At 45.9% G+C, this 12,024-nt stretch overlaps 2 protein-coding genes across 2 annotated transcripts in view; both read left to right on the top strand.

Annotated features, from left to right (window-relative positions):
• Positions 1-2,828: 2,828 nt before the first annotated feature.
• On the top strand, positions 2,829-10,873 carry METTL17 (methyltransferase like 17). The gene is made up of 14 exons (XM_006161437.3): positions 2,829-2,923; positions 3,043-3,196; positions 3,282-3,416; positions 4,731-4,812; positions 5,334-5,415; positions 6,021-6,094; positions 7,585-7,679; positions 8,024-8,094; positions 8,278-8,385; positions 8,616-8,684; positions 9,767-9,817; positions 10,055-10,147; positions 10,370-10,554; positions 10,628-10,873. Exons 1-14 carry the CDS (start codon positions 2,843-2,845, stop codon positions 10,731-10,733), a joined length of 1,386 nt encoding a protein of 461 aa, XP_006161499.1. The 5' UTR covers positions 2,829-2,842; the 3' UTR covers positions 10,734-10,873.
• Positions 10,874-11,703: 830 nt separating this feature from the next.
• LOC102486267 (zinc transporter ZIP2-like) overlaps positions 11,704-12,024 on the top strand; it is a 3,199-nt gene continuing 2,878 nt past the window's right edge. The window contains exon 1 of the mRNA XM_006161448.1: positions 11,704-11,748. Coding sequence (XP_006161510.1) covers positions 11,704-11,748 — 45 coding nt within the window. The remainder of the gene's footprint in view (positions 11,749-12,024) is intronic.

Raw genomic sequence — 12,024 nt, 5'->3', positions numbered from 1 at the left:
AAAGAGAATAAGGGAGGAGAAATTGGGATGCAAAGCCGGTTGTTTTGGATGTAAATCGACTGAAGATGTGAGAATGACTGGCGCCATATAATTACACAGATCCTTTGGGGGAATAATCTGAAAAAGGCTTGTGACTTCCTTTAGCCTGATACTGGGCAGTATCGAGGTACTGAGTTTCAAGGAGAGCAGGAAGACAGCCATTGACAACAGGCAGGTACTGCTTTCATATGTAGATGCTTCTCAATAGCCGTGTAGAGAAGCTTAGGAAAGCACATATCTGCACGTGTCTTCAGGCCACATGTTTTAATCACATGTTTTCAGATTGGCTGCTCTCCACATATTCTAGATAAACAAAACTCAAAAGAATTTACCAACACCAAAAGCGCTTCAAGAAGTTCTGAAAGGAGTGATTTATCAGGAATACTAAAGACACACACATGCAGAAGAGAACAAAGAGCAACCAAGAAAATGCTAGGGACAATTCCAGAAATATCAATAATAACATTGAATGTTAAATGTTAGGATTTAAACAGAAAGATTAGACCACAATAACACTAAAAATTCAACAGAAGAGAGATTAATTACATGATACTGAACTGGTGAAATAGAATTTTATGACTTTTGAGTAAAACATTATTGATTGTTTTACTATGCTTTGTTTTCCAGATTTAAGGATTTTGCTTTCTTTGAGCTATTCATAACTTCAACAATTTGTTAAAATGTTTTTTTCTTTGCTTTATTGTTTTTTAAAATTGAAATATAAACTTTTCTCCCTTCCTGACCCCTCTGGAATTGAAAAATATTTGTGAGTATTCTTATTTTGTGGCAGACGGTTAATTTGCATACATTTAATAATATCTGCTGCCTTACATAAGAAATTAGAGACACTCTTGGGAACAAGCAGTTAGCATAATGGCTATGTCGCTGGACTCCCACGTAGTCGACCACGGTTCCCGGACCTGGTGGCTTAAAACTCATGCCGGGCACGTGTGCATGCATGCCCAGGATCCCAAGAGGAGAATGGAGAAGGGATTGCGGTGTGGCCATCCCCCCGGGGGGTGATTTCTCGCTTTCTGTCTCTATGTCTCTCTCTGTCTGGCGAGCGCATGCACCCTATAGTGAAAAAAACTCTAAAAAAAATATTAAATAAATAAATAAATAAATAAATAAATAAATTAGAGACACTCTTTATTGCCAGGGTTTTGACTGGAATGTCGTATCTAAAGATACGACCAGAAAACTATGGATTAAGGTAGATCTCAAGAAAGCCAACAGAAGCTCTTGGGAGGACTGCCTGGCACTATAAACAGTTATGCCTGGCATAGAGGATTAGAGAAGCCATATGAAATAATTCGTACCATAAAATAACCTGGACTTTTCCAGCCCAGCACGGTAATCACCAGAGATTGCAAAAGAGCAGCCATAACTAGAGTATTACCCTTGAGGAACTTTGAAGGAAGAAAAATAGACTGATCTCCACTAGCACATGGTAAACCACAGAATACTTGGCAGGCAGAACTGAGTTGAGAAGATTCTGGTTTTGTGTGCTGATGTTTGCTTCTCAACAGTTTGAGTTGTTGACATGTAACTACTTTCTAAAAAGTATTTAAAACCCTATTGTCTGTTGTTACAGAATCACAAGAGTATAACAAATATTTTAAAGATTATCTTTAAAATTCAGTTTTCTGGAAATTTTGAAAGTTGTTTATTAACTGTCAAGAACTATGGTGCCTGAGCACTTACATTCCCCCCCCTTACAGGGCACCTGTGCTCGCCAGAGAGAGAGAGACATAGAGACAGAAAGCGAGAAATCACACCCCCCCCACCCCCGGGGATGGTCATGCCACAATCCCTTCTTCTCCATTCTCCTCTTGGGATCTTGGGCACGCACGCACATGCGCCCAGCGTGAGTTCTAAGCCACCGGGTGCGGGACGCGAACCGCGGTAGACTACGTGGGAATCCAGCGACATAGCCATTATGCTAACTGCTGGTTCCCAGCATTTACATTTTTCGATATGTAAAATAAATGAAAAATGTAAATAAGTAAATAAAAAGGGAAAAAAGGGTTAGCTATTTACCTACAAGGACAGGCTTAATTTGATGAGAAACTAAGAAATGTAACAACATTTAATCTATTAACTAGGCTTAATATTTATGAGACTCTTATTTTTAATTTGTTATAAAGCTCGCCTGCTCACCAGAGAAAGGGAAAGTAAGACAGCACCCCCCAGAGGGGATATCCAAGAACAATTCCTCTCCTCTCCCGATTCTGGACAAGAAGGTACTGCTTTTCAAGAGGCAGGGCCCAGGGCTCCAAAGGCCATATGGGGTCCAGCCACCTTAACACCGCTGCGCCACCAGCTGGCCCAGTATTTACTAAAACATGAATATTTAATAACTAGTAAATGACTGGTTTCTGTTAGCCTCAGTCGCCTAAATCTGGTTTGTCTCAGCTCATCTTTCCGTTCCTACATCCTTCCCTTTTCGCACCGGGAAAACAATCCAGGAACCCGACTTCTCCAGGAAGGAATGCAGGTAGGCCGATCTCTAGAAATAATCTTTCCCCGTCGCTGGCCCGTCCGCACCCCTCCCCATTTCTGGCCCTGGTGGGAAGTCTGGACGCAGCCCCGAGACCAACCCATGTCAGGCAGAAGAGGTCGAAACCCCTACGCGTCCCGGCCACCTAGGCCCGCCCTCCGGTATTTATACTCGGAACGCCCGCCCGCGCTGCGAGCACGCCCTCTTCTCATTGGCTAACACGTCGGGGCCGAAGTCCGCCGAGGATGCTCCGCGCGGCGAGCCAACCAAGGGCGTTTCCGTTTCCGGTTCACCTCCGGTGTCATGGCGCCCGCCAGGGAACTGTGGTGTCTACTGACTCGAGGCAGATGGCCCCGAGGACTTGCCGTGGCTCCCCAGTGCCGGGTGAGTGCGTGCTTCTCCTGCTCTCAGACAGCTCGGCCCGAGGCGGAGCGCTGTCAGATCCCCGCCCCAGCCGTAGCCTCCGCTCCTAAGCCGCAATGAGCCTCCTTCCCCTGCTGCAGGCGCATGCCAGCTTCGTGCCCGGCGTGACCCAGGTAGATAACCAGTCCGATTTCCTGGGGAAGAAGCCCCATCGCCAGCACCCCGGCATCCTGCAGTTGCCGTACGTGCGGTTGCCGCAGGCACTGGAGAACGCCGCGCAGTTGCTGCTGCTCCGTGAGTAACGGCGGGAAGGGGAGCGCCACAGCAACCCGGGCTGGGCTTGCACGCGGGTGATTCCGCTGTCATCTTTGGCCCATAGAGAGCGCAGTGCCCAATGTGGAGAAACAGGTGCAAGCACTGACCAATTATCTGTGGAGCCGGCATTTGCCTGTAGAGCCAGAAGAGTTGCGAAGACGGGCGATGGATATCGAGAAGAGAATCCTGGAAAACTCGGGTAGGGTTTACGAATAATTATAGAGCAAGCAAGATTGAACTATCAGTGAAAATGAAGAGTAAGAGATAATTTTGTTTTCTCAAATACATGCTGCGGTTTCTTATTCAATTGTCTAGCCAGAGCAGTTGTACAATGATGCCTTACTAAGAGAAGGTAGATTTTTCTTTCTTGAGATTGTCCTTGGGGTTCCAGTATATCCAGTGCCCATGATATACTGTTAAAATCTAGATCTTTGTTTTTTCCCTGCAAGTCTATTAGATTAGGACCTTCTATGTTTCATTCAGATGAAATAAAGTTGTGTGCAGCTCCCTGTCCAGTACTGAAATCCTCTTCAAGGACAGGAGAATAAATATAATTCATCATATGATTTCCATGATTGTGAGTTTCTTTTTACAGACCTGCTCCCCCCACCCCCCATCTTTCATATCTGGCACTTTCCATAGTGTCTGGCTAAGAGTAGGAACTCAGTAGATACTTATTAAAAGAAAGGTTACATATCTCTTATTCAAAGTGCTTAAAAGTGTTCTGGATTTTGGTCTTTGACTTACTTTCTTCTTTTTAAATTTTATTTATTCATTAATTTATTTTACATTGACCAGAGAGAAAGGGAAAGTAAGAAAGCTAGCCACCTGGTCTGGGACTCGAACCATGATCAGCCATATGGGAGTGTCCAGTGCCCCAACCACCATTCAACCTGCTGACCCTGAGATCTTCTCGTATATGTAATGAGATAGCTGAGTGATGGGACCCAAGTCTAAACATGAAATTCATTAATGTTTTAGTTACATATAGCCCAAAGGTAATTCTGTACTATATTTTTGTATTGCAAGGTATTGACTGTGACCCATCCTATCTGGTCAGGTGTGAAATTTTTCACTCATGGCATCATTTAAGCATTTGATAAGTTTCAGATTTTGGAACATTTCAGATCTAGAGTGCTCAATCTGTAGTACTGAACTGATATAATCCCGAGACTTAGATTTTTTAGCCCCTTTTCTTCTCATGGAAACAAGAGACATTACAATCCTCTTAAGTTTTAGAAAAATAAGGAAATCCACAAAATATAATTTTTATCTTGTTCTTCCCATTTTTTTTACACTCCCCTTTAATATAAAAAGAAAACCTAAGGTATAGGGTTGGTTATATGACTGAACTGCTGCTAGGGGCAAAATCCTATTGGATACACTTTGAAAGTGGAGCTTTGAAGCTTTTCCCAGGTGGGAGTAAGTAAGGACTGGGTGGGCAGTATACACATTATTGGATCTGAGCCCTCTTCCCCTTAAGAACTCATTTCCCATCCTTGTTTCACCCCAGACTTACCTCAGACAGAGGAGAAACTTTTGGGAACGGTGCTACATGCCCTGCGTAAAACTACCTACCATTGGCAAGGACTGAGGTAAGGGACTAGAAAAGCTGCAAGAGAAAGAAAGTTGGACTTTAGTACAGTTACACAGTCAATTCAGTGTTGGGAAAAGCAATCTGGGTAATGTAAGAGTCTTCAAGACTCTTCCATATTTGAAATGGAAGATCTGAACTGCAGAACCAGCAGATGGAGTAATGGTTACATCACTGGACTCTGACGTAGTTAACTGGGGTTCGAGTCCCAGACCCAGTGGCTTAACACTCACACCGGGTACGTGTGCGTGCATGCCTAAAATCCCAAGAGGAGACTAGAGGAGAAGGGGTTGTGACTTTCCCCCTGGGGGTGGTGGTGGTGGTGGTGGTGATTTCTCACTTTCTGTCTCTCTCTGACGAGCGTACTCACCCTGTAACAAAAATGTCTCTCAAAAAAATAAAAAAGAGAAAGAGCTAAACTGGAAGAGCTCTTTCCAAAGATGATATTTCCTAAAAATCTAGAAGGCAGCTAAGGATTGAGATTATTTCCCAGTAGGTACGACTCTCTGGTTTTTGTGGCAGCTACAACGAGGGACTAAGCCTGGTCTATATGGCAGCTCGACTGGATGGTGGCTTTGCAGCAGTCTCCAGGGCATTCCACGAGGTAAAAGTCCTCAACTTCCAAGCTGAACCTTTTACCATCAGTTCCCTTATTCATGAAGTAGTCCTCTGGGGTCAGGATTCTTAGGAAGGTGCATATGCTTTCCTTCCCCCTCTCCTCACCACCCCCAGGGTTTTTGCTATAGGGCATGTATACTCGCCAGAGAGAGACAGTGAGAGGGAAAGTGAGAAATCACCCCCCTGAAGGGGGATGGCCACACCTCAAGTTCATCTTCTTCATTATCCTCCTGGGACTTTGGGCAGGCATGCACAAGCAGCCAGCATGATTTTCAAGCCTTCAGGCCCAGGATTCAAACCACTGTTGGTAAGGTGGGAGTCCAATGCCTTAACCACTATGCCACCTGCTGGTCCTGCTTTTATTTTTTATTTATTTATTTATTTTTTTAATCGCTATCTGTAAGGATTTTGTGACCCAAGAAAGGTTTGGAATCGCTGTTTTAGGAGTTTCTTATTCTATACAATATTCTGAATCTCAAAAGACATGTGTATATCCCACCTCCTCTTGTCATTGCCCCTAATTCATATTTATACCAAAGCCCTAAATAAGTATCTGCTTACCCTATTGTATGGTGTCATGTATTTCTTCAGATCCGGACTCGAGTTCCAGAGTTCCAGCCACAAACCTTGATGGACTTTGGCTCAGGTACTGGTTCTGTCACCTGGTGAGTAGCTTTCTTCATCTCTCTCATTGTCATTCTGGTTCTCGAGTGTCATACTTACACCACTCCAGTATTGAGATAGAGAAACATGGAGAACAGGAAAACTGGAAGTCTAGAATGTCTGTCCCACAAATAAGGCAAAGCAGAAGAAGGTATATGGATTGGGGTTAGAACATAAAGAGATGTCGGGTAGGAGAAGGTTTATATTTAGAAAGGTTAAAAGAAGAGGCCAGAGGTGGCATGGTGGTTAAGGTGTTAGACTCCCACATGGCCAAGTGCGATTTGAGTCCTGGACCTGACAGCTTGAGAATCAAGAAAATCCCTAGACGAGAAGGGATTGCGGCCTGGCCACTGCCCCCTAGGGGGTGATTTCTTTCCCTCTCTCAGTCCCCGGGGAAGTGATTTCTCCCTTTCCCTCTTTCTGTCTCCAACAAGTGCACACACCCCGTGGCAAAAACCTTAAAAGGAAGGAAGGAAGGAAGAAGGGTGGAAAGGAAAGGAATTTAGTCTAGAACGTACGTTTTACATGTCAATCAAAGCTTTTTTGCCTATAAGTTAGTTTTTTAGTCTGTTCCTCATTATAAAGTAGTCTTAGATTCTTGGGACATTGCATATTTAGTTTTTAAAAGGGCTCTTTATCGGGAGGCAAAAGTTAGCGTAATGGCTATGTCGCTGGACTCCCACGTAGTCAACTGTGGTTCACGTCCCAGACCCGGTGGCTTAAAACTCACACTGGGCGCATGTGCGTGCGTGCCCAAGATCCTAAGAGGAGAATGGAGGAGAAGGGATTGCAGCGTGGCCATCCCCTCTGGGGGTTGATTATTCCCTTTCTGTTTCTATGTCTCTCTCTGTTTGTCTGGCGAGCGCATGCGCCCTATAGCGAAAACCTCTCCAAAAAAAAAAAGGCTCTTTATCTTCTGAATGAATACTGTGACCCAAAAAGGTTTAGAATCACTGTTTCGGGAGCTTCTTATTTTATAAAATATATTGAATCTAAAAAGATGTTTATATCTTGGGACCAGCAGTTAGCATAATGGCTTTGTCGCTGAACTCCCATGTAGTCGACCGCGGTTCAAGTCCTGGACCCGGTGGCTTAAACTCACACCAGGTGCATGTGCGTGCATGCCCAAGATCCCAAGAGGAGAATGGAGGAGAAGATTGTGGCATGGCCATTCCCTTTGGAGGATGATTTCTCACTTTCTGTCTCCGTGTCTCTCTCTGTCTTTCTGGCAAGCGCACATGCCCTGTAGCAAAAACCTCTTCAAAAAAAAAAAAAAACTATTTTTATATCTTTTTTCATTCTCTAATTGGTGTTTATCTAGGCTCCGAATGGATATCTACTTACCCTACTGTGGGGCATTGTATATAAAGGAAATAACCAACTCTTTTAAGATAACAGCCTATTTCTGCAGGAGTGGGGCTGGAAGTAGATGGGTCACTTGTAGGGAAGACTCTTTAACATGAGAATTGGTGGTTTATATTTTACCATCTAGGGCTGCTCACAGTATGTGGGGCCAGAGCCTACGTGAATATATGTGTGTGGACAGTTCGGCTGCCATGTTGAATTTGGCAGAAAAGCTACTGAAAGGTGAGGACAACGCTATAAGCAAGGGTTCTTCCAAAACTTGGGAAGTGGAAACAGCAAGGACTAGGAAGCAGAGGAAAAGCATAACAGTCAAGATGAATCTGGTCTCCCTGCGACGTTACCATCAAGCAGAGGGTGGTAGAGGCCTTTACCAGACTGGATGGGTTGGGTCATGTTAATAGGACAGGAGACCCACTACTCTCCTTGTCCTTTTTAATATCTGTTTGCCCTGTTCTGTTTCGCTCTTGCCTAGTGTTTTTCTTTATTCTTGGAGCTATTCTTTTCATTTTCATCTGACTGTTCACGTCCGTGTACTCAGAGTTGCCACATCTCTCTTTACTCCACAGGTGGTTCAGACTCTGGAAAACCTTATGTTCCAGCTGTCTTTTTCAGACAGTTCCTCCCTGTGTCTCCCAAGGCAAGTAGCGATGTTTAAAGAGCTTTAAATGTGCAGTGTGGCAGTTGGAAAACGGGCTCAACTGCAACGCAGCGTTGAGTGTTAGAAAAGACCGCAATAGAAGAAACGTACAGTTTAGCACTTCATTATTTGTCTGGAATGGGGAGATGCTGGGCCGCTCACGGTCCTTGTCTCCGTCCTCAGGTACAGTTTGATGTGGTGGTATCAGCATTTTCCCTAAGTGAACTACCCAGCAAGGCCGACCGCACTGAGGTAGTTCAAACCTTGTGGCGCAAAACAGGTCATTTTCTGGTGAGTAGAAAGCCCCTGTCCCCCTTAAGTTTTAAAACAACTTGAATTTCAGTGGATTTCATGCCTCCTCCTCTCATTCTTGGACATTTTTTTCCTTCAGAAGTCTCTGTCTCTGCCCCCATCTCAGAGAATGCCCGTTTCCTTTAGGACCCCTCTCCATCTGCGAATGCTCTGACATCTGTGCTTTCAGGTAATCCAGGGCTTCTGCCTGCTTTGCCCTTTGTGAATAGGTACTGGTGGAGAATGGGACAAAAGCTGGGCACTGCCTTCTCATGGATGCCAGAGACCTGGTCCTTAAGGTAGGGTTCCTTTTTCCTCCTTCACACACCTCACCACCACCATCTATCACTATGTTCTGTTATTCCCTTGGAAGCTGAAGAGGCTCCATTATGCAGTGGTAAGGTGACTCTCGGGAACTAGGCATATGAAGTCATGATAGAGGACAGTGGTTGGCAAACGAGCCCCTGTGGACACTACCTGTTTTTTTGCCAGTTGACATCTGTGTGTGTGAATTGATTTCACACCACACACAGGAGAGCTGAGTAGTTGGAACACAGATTTTGCCTACTCACTAATCCTTTAATAGAACTTGGCAGGGCCAGCCAGTGGCATGGTGGTTAAAGCAGCTGAATCCCACATGGCCGATGCAGCGATTGAGTTCTAGACTCGGTGGCTTGGAAAAACACACTTTGCATGTGTGCCCAAAATCTTGAGAGGAAAATGGAAAAGAAGGGATTGTGGCATGGTCATTTCCCATAAGGGGCGATTTCTCACTTTTTTTCTCTCTCTGTCTCTTTATGGCAACTGTATGTGCCCTATAACAAAAACTTGGGGGAAAAAAAGACTTTGCAGACCCTTGGTGTAGGATATGCCTATGTCATAAACTTCTCTATGGAAAAGTGTGAGCCACTGTATAAATTGATATATTTATTTCATGAAAGAGAGAGCATGCACAGGAGGGACATGGACCACGCCACGGTCTCCATGCTGCAGTACCCGTCCTGCCATCCCCCACCTTTATCCCCTCAGAGTATTTTAGGTGCACACAGGATCCAAATTCCCATCAGCCACTAGGCTCCAGCATTGGGCCACTACGGCTGGGCTATAGTCATGAATGTAATTGTCCTCGAGTGGTTGAGAGTGGAGGTTGCTGACAAGGGGGAGCACCATACTATATGCCAAGTTCCTGCCTTTTTCCTGCTGCAAAGAGAAAGTTCTTTGTTTAGAGTATTAGAGATGCAGCCAGCTAAACTCCCAGGGCATAGTTAATCTTTATTAGAATTGAATGTTATGGAAGGCCTCAACTGACTTAACTGCAAAGACTGAGTTATGAAAATAATCCCAATTCCAGCTTTATTTCTTTGATTTATCTTGATTTCAGGGAGAAGAAAAGTCACCTTTGAACTCTCAACCTGGTTTTGTCTTTGCTCCCGTGAGTATTACGTCTGCCTCTTCCAGCACACACATCCGAACTCTTTCTGGCCAAGAAAAGAGAGGGGAAAGCTAGGGCACTCTCCATGCCTGTGTGTCTCCATCTAATTTCCCCCTGGATCTCAGCACCCTGCACCTATGCTCCTTTCTCCCTGGGCCTTCTTCACTCTATTATTCTTACCCTCTCAATTTCATGATGGATGGTTCTTTGTCTTATTCCATGTCTTTATGTGTTCAGTGTCCACATGAACTTCCCTGTCCCCAGCTGAGAGCCTCGAAGCGCCTGGCCTGCAGCTTCTCCCAGGGTTACCACCCCATCCCCTTCAGTTGGGTATGTACCCTGGGAATATCGCAGCAGAGAAAATAACCTGGGAGAGCATGAGGACAAAGAATTCGAGGTGGGAGGAGTTGGGGAATTTATAAAATAGCCTGGAGGTTTCAGGCCCTGCGTGTATGTGGTTAAAGAATATGAGAAAGGACTGCCGAGATGGGGAGATAAACAGTATTTTCCCGTATTCTTTTCCTCTAAACAGTCTCTGTATCCTTATCCTAGAACAAGAAGCCAAAGGAGGAAAAGTTCTCTATGGTGATCCTTGCCCGAGGGTCTCCAGACCAGGCTAATCGCTGGCCCCGGATCACTCAGCCAGTCCTTAAACGGCCTCGTCATGTGCATTGTCACCTGTGCTGTCCAGATGGGCACATGCAGCATGCCGTGCTCACAGCCCGCCGGCACGGCAGGTACAGGAGACGCGAGCAGAAGTGGTGGACACGGTGGGAACCTGCAGCCCACACTGACCTCTCTCTTCCACAGGGATCTGTATCGCTGTGCCCGAGTCAGCTCCTGGGGAGATCTCTTACCTGTGGTCACTCCGTCTGAGTCTCCTTTGACCCCTGATCAGGATCCTGCTGAGAGGTGACAGGACACATAACAAGTATTTTCTTCTATTGTGCCTGCCAAGGCTGCTGAAGCTATCTGGTATCCAGGATGGGAGTGCTAGGACCTCCATATGTCTGTGTTTGTGAGGTTTTAATAATAATAAATTTTATAATAACGGAAGTGTATTTTGTGATTTTTTTTTTTTTTATACAAAGTAAGAGGATTCAGTTGTCCTGGACTAACATATAATAACGAGAACTGCTTAGCAGTGCCAGACTTCGCACGACACTCCTAAATCCCAGGCTCACCCTGTTCTGTAGGAATGCTGCTGCATCTACCAGAGACCAGAGCTGTCCTGGGAGGGTAACATGGAGTAGTGGGAAAACCGCCCCAGCTCTCTGAAACTGGCCCAGCAGGTCTCAGAGTTGTTGTGCAGGCCACCTGGATAGGTCCCTATATGTCCAAGCAGGTCCTTTCCTTCCGGTCATGGCTGTTTCCCCTCGGCCTTGCTGTATCAGGACAGGAGTCATTTTCTATCTTCAACCTCCATCCCTCTCCTACTGTTCACAACCGTCACAGACAGAAACTGACAAGCTCAATGTTGTAAGGCTGGAAACGTCAACTACCCACTAGACATTCCCATACCTGGGTCTGTTTTTCTGGGATAATAGGAAAGGGGTGTCCTATCACCCACGACTTCCCACAGAGGCAGTACTACCACCCCACAGCCCCACCTCTTTACCCCAAGTCGCCCCAAATCCCCTCTGAAAGGATGCAGTTCAGGTATCAGCATAGCAACCTGTAAGGCTTGGGATTGGGTGGAGAGGGCACAGAAGGCCTAGATCAAATGTCTCCAGCAAGGCAGGACCAACCAGCCCCAACACACAACACCTGGGAACTGGCTGCCATACTGTCCCATTCTGGGTTGCACCAAACCCCGGGGCAGAAACTAAGACTATGCAGAGCCCATGGATTCTTCACGGCCTGGCCGAGGAGGAGAAGACACGGCAATGGGCTGTGTGGGAGTGGAGTTTCTGGTTTTGAAGCTCAGGAAGGCGTGAGCAGGGGAGGAGCCTCCACGTGGGAGGAGGTGGGAAGCTGGGGCAGGGCCCTACTCAGCTATGCAATGCTGAGCAAACAGAGGCCACAGAGCAGGAGGACAGCACCAACAGTCTCCCGAAACTCAGGAGAGAGGACCCTCCAGCTGGGGCTGCCTATGGTACCACTCCTGCTCCAAAGATACAACTCCACTCAGCATTCTCAGGCCTCTGCACCCCAGGATGGAGCCACTGCTAGGAGTGAAACTCGGCTGCCTGTTTGCCCTGCTCGCT

This window comes from Tupaia chinensis, unplaced genomic scaffold (assembly GCF_000334495.1).
Source record: "Tupaia chinensis unplaced genomic scaffold, TupChi_1.0 Scaffold138584_1, whole genome shotgun sequence".
NCBI classification, from domain to species: Eukaryota; Metazoa; Chordata; class Mammalia; order Scandentia; family Tupaiidae; genus Tupaia; species Tupaia belangeri.
Note: the sequence above shows the minus strand (reverse complement) of the source record. Positions and strands in the feature narration are given on the sequence as shown.

Coding starts and splice junctions, on each gene's coding strand:
- METTL17 (XM_006161437.3), top strand. CDS start 2,843: ATGGCGCCCGCCAGGGAACTGTGGTGTCTACTGACTCGAGGCAGATGG. Junction 5,416..6,020: donor TCTCCAGGGCATTCCACGAG/GTAAAAGTCCTC, acceptor GTATTTCTTCAG/ATCCGGACTCGAGTTCCAGA. Junction 9,818..10,054: donor CTGGTTTTGTCTTTGCTCCC/GTGAGTATTACG, acceptor TTATGTGTTCAG/TGTCCACATGAACTTCCCTG.